Genomic DNA, 15,811 nt, shown 5'->3' on the forward strand with positions numbered 1-15,811 from the left:
GAGAATGATAGTGTATGTGAGAGAGGGATTGTAGTATGCATGAGGGTATAGTAGTGTGTGTGAGAGAGAATGATAGTGTATGTGAGAGAGGGATTGTAGTATGCATGAGGGTATAGTAGTGTGTGTGAGAGAGAATGATAGTGTATGTGAGAGAGGGATTGTAGTATGCATGAGGGTATAGTAGTGTGTGTGAGAGAGAATGATAGTGTATGTGTGTGAGAGGACATTGTACTGGGTGTGAGAGAGTATACTTTAAAAGGAAGTCAGGTTGATCCAACAGGAAGCCATTTTAAATATTCATTCCTTGACTGGTTTACAGCTTTGAAAACGAAGCCTGAAGCTGCTCAGAGCCCTGCTCGCTAAATTTGAGCTGCAATAAGAACTTTTAAGATTGTTTTATAGGTCTGAACAGTATGAAGAAAGCCATGATATTTCTTTTTATGTACCTTCTTCTTCAGGGACAGTTTATTTTCGTGGAGGTTAATGAGGAAGACATTACTACTTTTTTCACTCTAACGGTGCGGTGTGCTCAGAACATTATGAGGGAAAGTGACAGCATGGGACCTGACAGCATGGTTTTGGACAGATTATTCAGTGAACTTGCTGGATACCAACGGACATTTTTTACTTTTCTATCAATTAGCCAGGAGTTTGCAGGGACTGATAGTCAAGAAACTTCAGTCGTCCTTGCGGCCCTGTATGTATGTATTTGTGTAATTACCAACACATATGAAAGCTCAAGATCATTGCATGAAAGACAAATTACTAGCCTTAACTCAAGGGTACCTCCAACAACAAGAACTGGCCATCCTGGTCCCCCTCAGTACAATATACAACGTGAGCAAATTATGCACTGTTTATCACTTGGAATGAGTTGGCAAAGAACTGCAGTCTGCTTAGGAATCAACAGGAGCACACTGTACAGACACAGACAGCGGCTTGAAATTAGACCACTGACCTATGCAGGAATGTCTGATGAGGTTCTGGCAAACACTGTTCGCGAGATCCTTCAAACTACCCCTAATGCAGGGGAAAGGTATGTTTTAGGGAGTCTTCGTTCACGGCACATCAGAATACAACGTTGGCGTGTGAGACGCTGCCTGCAACAACTTGACCCGGTTGGACGGGCTTTTCGCCGCCGCCGTGCAATTCGTCGAAGAGTTTACAATGTTCAAACTCCCAATCAATTATGGTGAGTATTGCATGACATTAAATTAAGTTATGTGCCATGAATGCACAAGTAATATAGTAGATATTGCTAGTGGTAGAAAGTAACACATGACATTATTGCAAGTAGGCCTAAAATGCAAGTAAAACTTTAAAATACACTTATTATTTTTTGCTAGTCTTCCTCCACTGGAACTTTATTTTACGTTAAAAATATAAATACTTATATAGTCAATAAAGGATGTCCTTTATCATGTGTTTTTGTCTTAAACAACACAAACTGAGTTCATGCTGTGAAATAAAAAAGGTGTTGTAATTTGGAAGGACTAGTCCTGACTTCTAGAAGGGCAACCATGTGATGGACATTCTGGTTCTGTATTAACAATATTCATCATGGTTGCAATTTTATTTGTGTAAATATTGAAGTTTTTTCTCTCTACAGGCATATAGACGGAAACCATAAACTGGTGAGATGGCGGATGGTGTTTCATGGATGTGTTGACGGCTTTAGTCGCACCATCATTTATTTGCAATGCCTCAATAACAACAGGGCATCAAGTGTTCTGGGACTGTTTTGTACTGGTGTACACAACTTTGGCCTTCCCTCAAGAGTACGCTGTGACCATGGCATGGAAAACACAGGGGTTGCCAGGTATATGCTAGAGAGAAGGGGATTAAACAGAGGTAGTGTCATTACGGGACGCAGTGTCCATAACCAGAGGATAGAACGGCTGTGGGCAGAGCTTAACAGAGTTGTCTCGTTCCACTTTAGTAACCTTTTTACCTTCATGGAAAATGAGGGCATATTGGATTCTACGAATGACCTCCATTTGTTTTGTCTTCACTACATCTACCTGCCAAGAGTTCAAAGGTCAGCTGCTGAATTCCAAAATCAGTGGAACCACCATGGATTATCTACAATGGGTGGACAAACTCCTCTCCAACTGTGGCAGAGAGGAGTTCTAAACAGTGCTGGAGCTGGAAACTTGGCAATTGATGACATTTTTGAAGGAAATGAGACAGTTGGAGTCAATGAACACATCCCTTTACCATTAGTGACAGACAACAACATTGTGGTTCCGGTAAATGACTTTAATGTTAATCAAACCATGATGAACAGAATTGAAGAACTATTTGACCCTTTGAGTGATGATGGTAATCACGGCATATCATTTTTTTTAGTTCTGGTGAATGTTCTTAGTGAACAGTAAACACTGGAAATGGTTCACACTTAAAGTAACAAAACAAGCACTGTTTTTTTTTTAAACAGACTGAAAGTAAGTTATATATTTATGTGATTTGTTGCACCACTGGGCCATAATACCTTAATGATGTGCCCAGTTACTCAGTCAGCACTAATAAAGCAATATACAATGGTTGATAAATAATAAAAGTGACTTTTAAAGAATAATGTTTTTTTGCACTTCGCTAAAATTAAAAACAAAAATTGTTGTTCACATTGCTTCAAGAACCTGGCTGAAACCTCCTGAACGAGGTAGATGGAACGAACATAATGTTCCCATTACTCTCTTCCAAAACCCTGTGTGTTACCTAGTGCAAAGTCCATGCACTCTTTAAAATCATCATAAGTCTCAAGCAGCGGCAACTTCAGGCAGTTTATGCAAGTGTTCGCCATGGGCAGACGCTGTTTGGGGCTGGAGGGATGCCCATGCAGGAAATCAATTGATGGCTGAGGAGAGAAGCCAACTGGAGGGATGACACTTGCACCTGTTGCAAAGGCAAGGATTTTCCCTAACTTTGGTGGTCCCTCTTGATCTAAAACACAGTAAAGCAAGCAAAACAATAATTACAATTTTAAACCATACCAGCAAGTACAAAATACCATACAGAAAAAATCTATTAGTAAAGAATGAAAGACAAAGAAACCAAACATGTGACAAGTAAGAGGATATTTTAAGACAGAAAGAAAGGAAGAAAAAGGAAATAGAATCAAAGCAAGATTAAGGAAAAAGGCAGACAATGAAAAGAGTAATGTCAATGTGGCATTAGTATGTAATGTTGTAGCAAGTCTTTGCACACCAAGTGATCAACATCATTGGAGACAGTACTACATCTAGCAGCAGTATTAACCTTCCACATCCTGCAGGTAATCCCTCCAAAAGGGAACCACAACTTCCTCTGTCCTTCTTTTGTTGCTTCCCACTTCAGACAGCAGGATATGGAATAGATGGTCCATTACGTCAGCAGTGAGAGCCGATGGTTCGTGGCACATCAAAGGCCGGAAACTTTCTGGATGCATTTTAATTGCATCTAGAACGCCAAGGACCTTTAGCCCCTCCTTAAATCTACAGTATACAAATGAGGGTCAAGAGAAGAATTTGTGTGAACAATTGTGCTAATAGTAAAGAACTAAAGAGATATATTCCATCACCATTGCAGAAAAATAGCTCGAAAATAAAAAATGTCCATCAGAGATCAGTATGAAATCTAAGAGGGCAAAAACAAAGTTTGATGTTTGTGACAATCTTTAATTAATATGCTCAGACTTGCCAAACAATTGGGAAAATTAATTAATGTAATTTGTTCAAAAAGACATACTTCAGAGCTTCATTTACAGGGAGTAATATGTTTCTGACCACATGAACTGATTTGATTGTGTTTTTTATATTCTTACACAGCCCTATTTTATAAGGAACAATCTCTTTTCAATAAAAATATACACGTTCAAACATTTTTCTTCTTGTATCTTTGTTTGAAAAAAAGGTTTAAAATATAGTCAGCTTTAGCTTTTTTGTTAGCACCTAAATTATATCACTAATTTGGTTTATAGGCAATAGTGTTGCACAAACCTTTCAAATGCTCCTGCAACTCTGTGGACCACCTGGAACATGGTAATGTCTTGGACCAACAGGTCTCTGTCTTCTATGGATTTCAAAGGCCTGAGACACCCTGCATTTGCAAGAAAATCTTGGAGTGGTTCTGTGGTGAGAGGTCATTCAAAGAAGAACATTCTGACACCTACAAACAAAACAAAAAAGAAAGTTTGAGATGAGCTGCTGCTTGCATCGAAAGTAGACGAGTGTAGCCGAGTGCAGTCGGGGGAGGAACCACAAAGCATGGGTCAAGTCAAACAGCTCAGGGTTGGCTCGACTCAACTGCAACGGCAGAAGAAGCGCCTTTACTGCGGATTATGTTGTTATCAACAGCAAATACTACAAAAGAGGCATGAATCTAAGAAATCAGATATATCACCACAAATATCTTGCTGTTTTACCAGAGCAGTAAATATTTTCTGTTGGTGACACAATGATCCTAAACCTGTACTTTTCATTAAAAATAGTTTAGTAATAGTTTAAAATCATGTATATAGAAGGCAGACCAATTATTTCTTTCAGGAGTTTAGACTGGTGTAAGATATGGAAGACATCAAAATAAATTAAATTGTTAATATCAGAAATCCTCTTATTAAGTACATCTTGTACTGCTAACGTGGATTTACATAAAGATTGCAGCATAATGCTGAAAAATTATAACAAAAGTAACGTAATTATTCCGCAGCCAATTGCAGACTTTGAGATGAGCTAGAATGGCACGGTTACGACCAATGAGCCTATAGCATTTGCAGGGGATTTTGAGGCAGACAGGGTCTGTGTGACATATCTGCTTCGCTAAAAAATAGTGGTTTAAATTCTGAACACATTTGACTGGCTGATTATAACTCAGTGCTATATCCATTTATGTTAGACACCCAAGATTACTGAGGAAAATTTATTTTGACATCATGGCATCCTTTTTAACTTATTTACTAAACTATATAAGTGACCAAATAAATTGCTTCAGTAAACAAATATTGTTTCTATTATTATTTTCATTTTTGTGGTCAAGCTGTGGCATTCATATCGAATGAAAATATAGTCAAGATTTGCATATTCCAATATATTTACAATGCATTTACCTTTTTAACCTTTTCATAAAGGTCAGCGTCAACAATGTCCTCCAAGTCAGGCTTAATTGAGGAGTGCCCACCAACAAGACACGAATACAGTGTTGGTGCAAGGAATCCTGGTGGAGGACCCCCATGAACAAGGCTAACAGCAATGGCCTGTCCAGCAATGAAATACCGATCTTCTCTTAAAGCTGGAGAAAAATTTGATTTATGAAAAAACACAGTATTAAAAGAATGGGAAAGATATTTGACTAAAGGGCTGTGATCATAAGGAGTCCCAATAAATTAATACACATCGGCCAAATATATCACACTTACCAGCACTGTGTAGAGCCAAGTTCAATTTGCTGTCCCTTCCTTCAAACATTGGTGACCGTGCCAATGCTTCCATAAGGAGTCTTAAAAACTCTCTCCTTGGGCCACCAAGGTCCACAGCCTCTTCATCTATTCCCAAGTCATCGGAAAACTTGACGGACATCTGGGATGCAGGATTGTAGGAAACTCGTTTGAAGCCACGAACAGCACCATCCAGAACTGCTGACCTATTTATGTTAAACCTGCATCTTTGGTTTGTGTCAATTTTGGATGCAAGATCGAGGAGCACTTCCTGTGAAGACTTGGTGTTTGCGATTTCCCTGTAGAAAGAAAAAAATGTTTTAGGATAGGGATAAGAGCATACCTTTCAACAACAAAACCCCCATTGCAAACCTAAAGGATTTTACAAGTGGAAAATGGCTAGTGGCTGATGTGCCTATATGAAGTCAATATTGTAAAAAGTCCTATCAGATTCACTTCATGCTCACCCTGTTCCTGTTTATCTTTAATTACTGCACTATTTTTATCACCCACTCACTTACATATTACTCTGAAGACTGGCCATAATCGCTTGGTTTAACTCCTCATCATCAGATGAATGGTCAGAGATGGAACCCATGATCGAGAGGTAGGTAGTATAGTCATCAACTGCACTGCGCTGGGTCTCTCTGGCCATGCTGCCACTGGATTCTAGCTCAACCGCACTGCGCTGGGTCTCTCTGGCCATGCTGCCACTGGATTCTAGCTCAACCGCACTGCGCTGGGTCTCTCTGGCCATGCTGCCACTGGATTCTAGCTCAACCGCACTGCGCTGGGTCTCTCTGGCCATGCTGCCACTGGATTCTAGCTCAACCGCACTGCGCTGGGTCTCTCTGGCCATGCTGCCACTGGATTCAAGCTCAACTGCACTGCGCTGGGTCTCTCTGGCCATGCTGCCACTGGATTAAAGCTCAACTGCACTGCGCTGGGTCTCTGTGGTTATTCTTCCACTTGAAGATTGCTGCTCTGCCCCGGCTCGGTTTGCTCTGCCACTTCTTGTGAAAGGATAACTAGAAACCAGTGGTGTTGATGCAATTTGGTTTCCTCTAGCCCTTGTCACACAGTCAGGGGTAGCCTGAGTGGAAATGTGCTGTTCACTGGATGTGGATTGTGTGTCTGCCATCATACCATCCTCTGAATCTGAGCTGTCCAACTAAAACAAAACATACAAACAAAAATGTGAACAAATAATTAAAAAACATAATATAAGGGGTTAAGTTCATTGGGAAAACAAGAAACCTCTGTGCTACAAACAAATTACAAAAAAATAAGTATCGCTTCATATCGTTTGAAATTGGTTACCGTATTTTGAAGCATGCTTGATGGCCTGATGTACACTGCCTTTGACTTAAACACTTTGTGAATTAGAAAGCCATTCAGTTCCTGTCCCTCACGCAGCTTTGGTGAAACAAGTTTGTTTCCACATGGCATCAAAAGTTCAATACTGAAAAAAAAGAGCAAAATACAAATACATAAAATTATTCTGAAGCAATCAACTCATGAACAATACCAGACATAGCCTAAATATTCAGACAATACCTGACTCCCTCTGGAATGTTGTCCTTGAATGCTTCCCTTAGCTCAGCAATGACTGTCCTGCAGTCCCAGATTTTCTTCATCTCGAAGGCATTTAAAATAAAGCCTTTTTGATGAAGCCTTCTCTTTGTTTTGTGCTTACAAACTGCATCCCATTCTGGATGAGGTAACAGAATTACATCCTTGGTGAAGGTGGGGTGATTTTGGACAGTGCCAGTGGTCCTAAAAAAGAAAGCAACATTATTGTTAGATAGATAGATTAGATAGAATAGATAGATACACTGTAGATCCTGAGGGAAATGTTGACATCCAGTAGCAATATACATGCAAACTAAACAACAAAAACAACAACCCCCCCCCCAATAAAAACACTTGCAATATTAGATTAAACAAAATACTAAAAGAGAACTGAGAAACTGAAAATTAAATTAAATCTGTAACAATTAAGTAAAAACTGTATTGTACTGTACCCAAGGTTATCCCCGATGTTGTTGCGGGAGCTGAATTACTGGGTAACATTACACTGGACACGCGTGATGCTCGCGAAGCATTGGCGAACACAGAGGACATGGCAGGCGTTTGTTGTTTATTCCTTACCTGGGTCTTATGTTTCGCTGACTGCGTGTGTGATTCCAAAAGCCTTTACACACTAGCATAAGGTGCAGCGGGCTTCTAACACGTTCCCCTTCACTAGTTTCAACCAAGCACTAAATGCCCCTTTCTCCAACCATATTCGGTTAAACTTACACTTCCCCATAATGTTCGTAAAAAGATGTGAAGATACCTCCGGCTCTGAACTGACGCTAGCTAACGCTTGGTTGCTAGTTACTAGCTGGGTGTTCTCCAATAAGGGGCCAGGGGATGCAAAGTTATTGCAGCAAGTTATTGGTTCCATGTTGATTTATTTCCATATAAATAATTTGGGGGGGGAACTGCAACACAGAAGTACCTTCCAAATCCGTTTAAAGACCTATTAAATCATATTGAAGACCTTTCTTGATTTTTAAAATCATATTTAAGGGCTTAAATTCTGATTATTAAATGTAAGGCTTTTTAAGACCCCGCGGGAACCCTGTGATTAGTCTCGTTTCTAACATTTGACTGCCCCGCTATAGTAGGTTAATAAAGCGTTAGCTTCAAGCAGTAAGAAACGGCTTCAATCAACAACATGCATATTAAAATGACCACGGTTGACATTTAAAAAATAAACGTACCTCTTCCTTGACTTTGAAGTCCATCCAAAATACTGCTGAGTTTGATATCGGGGTTGCAGCACTTGGTTCAGGTTGGCGCCTAATGAGGCTCCACCGCCACTCCCTGATGCACCTGATCCACGTCTGAAGGCCCGCTGCAATTCCTCGTCAACGCTCGCACTAGAATTGCCTACTGTGGACGACGTCGACTGTCGCCTTTGATCCATCATTCCTGACAGCGATGTGACAACATTTGGAGAAGGCCTATCTAAAATATTAGTTAAGAGGCCTATGGCTTCATTAAGTCGCTCCCTTTCCACCATTTTCTCATCTCACAATGGCGCTATGTGGGGGTGGGCGGTGTCCGTCAAACAAAAAACGTACAGCCAATCAGGAACTGAGAATTTAGTCCAACTTCCTTTTCAATCATACTCACTTCCTTTTCAATCATACTCTCTCACACACATAACTATTCTTATGCACACACCCTATCATTCTGTTTATACACATACCTATATAGTCATTCACATGAACTATTATTACCTCTTATATAAGCTATTATTCGGCCTTTCATTCACTGCTATTCCGTTTTACATAGACAACTATTGTTATTAACATGAAATACTATTCCCTCTTACATAGGTTATTATTCTGTCTTACATACATTGTTTACCGATTACACACATACTACTATCCTCTTTCACATACACTATTATAATGTTCTATTAGATTATAGTTGTATGTGAAAGACAATAGTGGTGTGTGTACGAGAGTATGATGGTGCGTTTAAGAGATTTTGTTTTTGTGTGTGAGAGAGAATAGTTATTTATGTATGATAGTATGATAGTAAATGAAGGAAGGAATGACAGTACGTTAAAGACGGTATGATACTGTGTGTGAAAGAGTCTGGTGGTGTACATGAGAGATTCTGATATTGTTTGTAAGACCAAGTATGAGTTGTGAGCTAGACGGCCTCTCATAAGAAAACCACCCCCGCACCACACTGGATCAATGAACGCACACACACACGCACACGCACATGCACACACACACACATATACACACACACACACACACACACACACACACACACACACACACACACACACACACAAACACGCAAACACACTCACTCTTCATGCACGCGTGTAAATAACAGCAAAGATATGCCTGAAGACACTCTTTTCCCTTATGCATGCTGTATACATTTAAGGACGTCCTCTACAGAGCTGCAGGGGTCTCCGTGTGTTAACTTCAACCAAACAAGCCCACACAGAGAGTCACATGACACGATCCTGAGTAAAGCCTAAAGAGATCTACAGATTCTATACAGCCAATCATTACTTATAAGATCAATCAGAAGAAAATACTCAGTTGAATGTATCATTGGTTGCTGTGTGTTCAGATTTGTATATATCCGTACAATTCACTGGGTTGGAATCAGAGCAGGAAAGTACCGTTGTAAATGTACTGAAATACTGTATTTAAGATCAGTTTGAGGTAGTATTTTAAACTTGTACTCTACTACAATTAATAGATACATATTCCACTGTTTATTCCACAACAATTACTTTACTGCTTAAGTTACTTTGACGTCTTCAGATTCGGATTGATTATCCATTTAACAATCAACTAATATTTAATGATGTACTATTAAACATTAAGAACAGACTGGATTGATTCCTCAAGGAAATTAAGAAGATATGAGGCAGTAAATAAAGTAAAACAAATGTAATTTAGCAGATTTCATTTACCAGATGCGACATTAGTGCATCAATGAATAAAACTTAATGATATAATAAATATTTGTTTCTGAAATGGGCCAACGCAGAAATAGTACTTCAAATGTTTCTGACTTTGAGTTCATCCATTAAATTCACAGTCCATAGAGGATGGACCCTCATGAATTTTGTGTGTCATCATCGCTATATTAAAACTATGTAGTATGCATGTTTTCAAAATGGATATGTCCTGTAGTGTAAGCCTCTTTTTCTCATGTTTTAAATTAAGTTAATCACTTTTTGAAATATTATAATGAGTTTTAAGGTGTCCACAGAGGACAAAAACAGAGCATTTACAGCGATGTTTATTAATATGATCATTCTCTGTTAATCAAATAAATCAATGAAATGAGGTTTAGGGTTTGTAGATTGAGGCTCTTGGTGTGAATCCCGTAAAATGTGTTTGAATCGTTCTTGTTCCTGTTGATCAGCCACTATTTCCCCTCAAATCCCTGACCTTCTGTCTGCCTGACTGTCTCTCAGTTTGTCAGACGGAGTCATTGTTTTGGCGGCTCAGTAAAGCCGTAATCTGTCGCTGGCCTGGCTTAATAATAAGCCTGTTCTGAATATTCCTCCTCTGTGAGTTGGTCGACTTTCAGCAGCGGGGACGGATCCTCACAGAACTAGGACAATTAGAGCGGCACCATCCATGTGCTCGCTTTGTGAACCATTTTACTTTCTGAATCAATGATTTAAAGCAATGTTTTTTCTGATTGTTTCTAGTGTCATTTCTTTTCATTTCACTTTAGATCTAACTTACATTTCTTTGTATTCATTAGGGATGCTCCGATCGATAGGTCACCGATCGAGATCGGCCGATACTCACTCTCTACCGATCGATCGGTGCTCTCTAAACATGCCGATCGCGAGAGCCGATCGCGAGAGCCGATCGCATGACGTAAAATACATGACACTTTTCTCTGTGCCTCTGTCTCAAAACAAGCTCGCCAAAATGGCTTCACTAGTCTGGCAGTATTTGAAGGTGTCCGAAAAAGACAATAAAATAGCGGTATGCAACGTGTGTGTGAAGCAGAAATCCTGCAGCTCCACCCGCTGTGACGGACCGGTGAGCGGAGCAGAACACACAAGAGTTAGACCTAACACACTTAGCTATTTTATCTACCTCTGGAACTAGCTAAACTAGTTATAAATATATTTATTCTTCACTGTCGGGTCACTCATTACTGGATCAGTGAGCTGCATGAGACGATACTGACAGGCTGTCAGGAGGGAGAGAGGGGGAGAGAGAGGGGGAGAGAGGGAGAGAGGAAAAGAGAGCGCTTCCGCTCATTTCTCCCGTGGTATTATCCAAAGTGAATGTAAACTTGAATAATGTACATCATTTGAATGTAATAATGAAGTTGATTGTTGTTTGTGGAAGCTCCAGTGAATGAGCCCCATTAACTGAGTTTTAAACATCCCTTTAAATGAAAGATTTAAAGTGATGTTTAAATCTTCAATTTAGGCCCCGCCCACTCGATCGGATCGGCGATCGGTATCGGCCGATACTGATTCCGGCGATCGGCCCCAAAATTGGCGATCGGAGCATCCCTAATATTCATGTGACACAAGCATTTTGTTTGAACTCATCTTAACGTTCTTTATTGTATTGTTTTTTCATCCTGTTTCCTCTTGGTTTGGTCCCTAAAAACCTAAACGTTTGCTCTCAACTGAAGTGCAATTGAACCCTTGAACTTCTTTAAACACCAAAAGGAATATCAGGTCTATTTATTGTAGCTCTGTGATCATTTTCTGGGTGACTTTAGGAGTTCAGTCAGAAAATGAGGGATCAGACAGCTCAGTGTGCACTCAGACACCCGGGCTAAGATTTAGAGAGGGAGAGAAAGAGAGGAGAGGGGGAGATAGAAGTGGAGGGCACTGAGAGATGACAGAAAGAGTGGAAAGAGAGGGAGGGAGCGAGACCTCGAGGGAAGTTGGGCTGTGAGCAGAAAGAGGGCAGAGGATGAGGAGATTGGCGGCTAATGAGAGAGAACTGGAAGACGGAAAAAGAGAAGCTAGCGATGCACTAGACTCGAGGATTATCAGCCTGACTTACACCTGATTTACCCACCCTCAAAATCAGCGGGGGTTAACTCAATCCAACTGTATATCAGTGAAGCTTTCCGTTCTGCCTTAAAAAGACAGATAGATATCACTTATATATATATATATATATATATTCAAAATGGGTATCATCCAAAGATAATGAAAGTCAAACTTTCCAGTGACTCGGAAAATCATCAAAAGAAATTCATGAAAATATCTGCCTCTCTCTGTAACTGATTTAAATTGGGTGTTTTTGGATGTTGAGTGTTTTTGGCTGTGTCAGTAGAGTTTGGGTGGAAACAGATAGTTTGGCCTGAGGGGGGGAAAACACTGAGAGAGAAAGAGAGAAGCTATTTGATGTAGAGAAGGGAAATGCAGACTCATTTTTCTCCTCTCCTAGTCAGAAAATATTAACTTTGGGAGGTTTATGTGAAAAAGAAACAACGATCTTATGTATAGATATGTATAAATCAAAGAGGGAAAGACAGAAGAGAACACACACATGTGTACTGACGATGATAACATCTATTAAAATCAAATAGTGTTGAGTACTGTGTTAGTATATGTAGAAAGAAATCAGCCAGTTTGGTCCAGACTGAAATATCTCAACAACAATAGGATGAGTTCATTGATACTCATGGTCCCCAGAGGAGTATTGGAACAAATAGGGTTGAGCACTGTGGCAGCATACAGTTACAAATATGTGCTACTTTGGTCAAAACTGACGACAATTGTATTTAATGGAGGATAATATGGCAAACTAAAAGAGTGCAGAATGTTTACAGTGTGCTGTAGACCTAGGGTGCGTCTCACTTCTCTTATTTTTCATTTCCTCGCTCCTCGGGCTCGGTATCACCGGAAGTTGATTTGTCTGCGCCATCTTGAGTAGCGTCCCAGTGGCCTTATTTTTGCCGGAGGACCGAGGATCGAGGATCAAGGAGTGATAACGGAGGAGCGATAATCGAGGAACTTACCAGACCATCCTCCGGTGAAATCCTCATACACTCGCCCCGCCCCCTTACTGTGTATCGCTCACTGATTGGACGATGCAGCGAATGCACTGATCTGGCTGCTGTCAGACGATCAGCTGTGCGGCGTCATTACAAACGGACGTCGCTTCACGTGACGCTCCGGAGGAAACAACGTCCCATTGCTCTTAAAACTCATTTCCCTGCTTCTCGTGGTTTCCTTGCGTCTCTCCATGCTTCCCTGGTGGGAGGGACTAGTCACAGGGAAACGACGCAAGTGAGGGACGCAAGGAATCCATTTAACCGAAGTGAAACGCAGCTCTAGTCTTGTCTACAATCAAATCAGCCTGTGTGTAAATAACCAAGTCAATGGTCTGTCAGATGGCAGAAACTCTTTATTTCTGAATGGTTTCATGCTTTGAGTTGGTCGTCCTCTTTAGAAAAAGATGTTATATTGTACAAATGGTTTGGTTTGTTTATGGAGAACAAAATAACTACTGTACAATAGTTTACCAAGACTGACAACTGAACGTGAATATACATATTCTAAGTAAGAGTAGAATAAGAATAGAAGAAATCAGCAGCCATTGGTGAAAGAAACTAGAAGCTTAGCATCAACATGGTGCTCTTTTATCCGAATAACAAGCTAGAACTAACACAGGGTATATGCAGGAATCCTGAAGTCAAATGTAATACCTTTTAAGACCTTTTAAGACCCTTTCCATACATTTTAAGACCTCATCGCCACTTGGAGTTTTAAGCGGTTACATTTACACACTTTACCTCACATTGACTATATACAGTATTGATTGTCCTTCCTCCTTATCTTCCAACCATTTGGACGCAAACTTGCATTTCCCCATAACGATGTTGTTTAACAACCGGCGTAAACGGACCTTCGCGCGCTATCGAGCAGCGTGCGATGTCCTGTTCAGATGACGTCAAATCCAACGGGATGCCATAAATAAACTACACAGAATCACACTACACACCTACGCAATGATTACATTCAGGCAGACTGTAGAATACAACCTCTTTGGACAATTTATATACTTATTGAAAACAAGCTACACAATGTAATACCTTGGAAAATGCCGTTTAATACTTTTTAATAACCTTCATTTTCGCTAAATTGATTTATCATCTTTTAATACTTTTTAAGACCCCGCGGACACCCTGTAACAGGCAACGTTTTGCTTTAGAAAGGCTGTTCTTCAAACTTTAAAACAGCAATAGAAGGTGAATCTCAGGATCACAGTTTGAAATGCATCAGGAAATACTAGCTCAACATATTTCACACCGCAGTACTTTTCCCACTTTAGTTCCGATATAGTTCCGAAATGTCGCGTTCACAACAAAAAAATCTGGAACTAAAATTAGTTCATGAGAACCTTTTTACCCCCTTTTCCGTCCCTGCTAGAGAGCAGGTACTTTCGTGGGAGATTCCTATGTCTGATTGGCTGGGCGGATTGCAAACGACGCCTCGTAAAACTCCCAAAAAGTTTTGTGAAGCCGCCATTTTATTATCCTCGCATTAGCATTATTAGCATTAGCATTCGCACAGCGCACAAACGCAGAGAGACTAACTTATGGCAACACAAAAGAAAACATGGGAGCGGTGGAGATGAGGAGGTGTCGGCGTTCTGGCGATTTACTCGGAAGGCTTCAGTAGAAGCTGCTGGGAGTCCCAGCAGCTTCTACTGAAGCCAGCCCCCAACTCCGGGGACTTCCGACCGGGGACTTCGGGCGGCAGTATACGCCGTGAAGATGTTTTGCGGCCTGCCAGTAAACCCAAAGCAGAAGAAGAAGAAGTGACGTCAGCGGCTTAATTTGCCTAATCCTCCCCCAGGAACTTATTCCGGTGTGAACGCGATCTTTTCCTACAAAAGTTCTGATGAACCTTTGTGGGAAAAGTACTGCGGTGTGAAAGCGCCTATGGACTAACAAATCACCTTTAAACCTCTTCAATCTAAACACTGATTGACTACAAAGTGCCTCAAAGAAAAAAGTCTTATCTAAATATTTAGAGCCCTATTGCACCGTTGTGGTTAAAAAATGATCAAGGGTCACTTACGCTCTTCTGGCCTAGAAAACAAATTAAATGTTGAAGTTTCAAAAAATAATCTCCACTCCCATGCAATACTGTGGGGACATTGACTAGATAGAAGTTTTAAGCAGTTAATTATTCTGGTGTTGGGGCAAAAACAACTTCATGTGTAAATAATATATTTGTTGTCTAAGTTGTATTAATGTTAAAATAGCTATTATTGACAGAAGAGGAAAAACATCAATAAAATCAGTCATTTCAAACTTTTCATGGCCAGCGTAAACTGTAAAAGGCTCCGTAGGCTGTATTTGAAAAGTGAAGGGATTGCCAGAGTTATAAGAGTTCACCCTGTGGGGGTCATGAATGTGTGGACCGTAATTAATGGCAAATATTTTCAATAGCTGTTGAGACATTTCAATTAAAACCACAAATGTAACTACATATGTCTAATGGCAAGACGTAAGGGGATAACTTAAGTCAATAGGATTCATCCTCTGGGGACCATGAATGACTGTAAAAAATGCCACAGCAATTTACCACACAGTTGTTGAGATATTGTACTGGACAACATGGTATTGTTATAATTAGACCAACTTGGTAAAGAACTGGTAAAGAAATACCATTTAGATTCTTTCAGACATTTATCTCTTCAGTTTTCTTGGATAAAAAACGAGCTGTCATCTCGATAAACTGTGGATTGCTACATTTAATAAATTAAGGCATATTACGCAGTGGCATCTGTGTTGATTTATTACAGCTGCCAGGCCTGCTTAAACACCTTCCTGTGATCCCATACAATCTGCTCTGTTCTG

General features: G+C 40.2%; 2 protein-coding genes across 6 annotated transcripts in view; both read right to left on the minus strand.

Annotated features, from left to right (window-relative positions):
- Positions 1-15,811, minus strand: part of LOC117492154 (protein shisa-8) — a 131,135-nt gene that overhangs the window by 56,901 nt on the left and 58,423 nt on the right. The gene's annotated exons all lie outside the window — the stretch shown is intronic.
- LOC117493554 lies at positions 2,239-8,495 on the minus strand. Of its 5 annotated transcripts, XR_004556975.1 has the most exons (9): positions 8,179-8,495; positions 6,968-7,186; positions 6,731-6,872; positions 6,557-6,581; positions 5,393-5,709; positions 5,084-5,265; positions 3,978-4,146; positions 3,259-3,473; positions 2,239-2,943 (listed from the first exon to the last, which is right to left on the minus strand). XR_004556975.1 is itself a non-coding variant. In XM_034144178.1 (8 exons), the coding sequence occupies exons 1-4, from the start codon at positions 8,478-8,480 to the stop codon at positions 6,333-6,335; spliced, it is 912 nt and encodes a 303-aa protein (XP_034000069.1). In that variant the 5' UTR covers positions 8,481-8,495; the 3' UTR covers positions 2,239-2,943; positions 3,259-3,473; positions 3,978-4,146; positions 5,084-5,265; positions 5,393-6,332. The 5 variants fall into 5 exon arrangements, 2 of the variants coding, with proteins under 2 accessions (XP_034000069.1, XP_034000070.1); XR_004556976.1 differs by lacking the exon at positions 6,557-6,581; XR_004556974.1 differs by having other exon boundaries at positions 6,557-6,872.

This window comes from Trematomus bernacchii, unplaced genomic scaffold, assembly GCF_902827165.1.
Source record: "Trematomus bernacchii unplaced genomic scaffold, fTreBer1.1, whole genome shotgun sequence".
Classification (NCBI taxonomy): domain Eukaryota; kingdom Metazoa; phylum Chordata; class Actinopteri; order Perciformes; family Nototheniidae; genus Trematomus; species Trematomus bernacchii.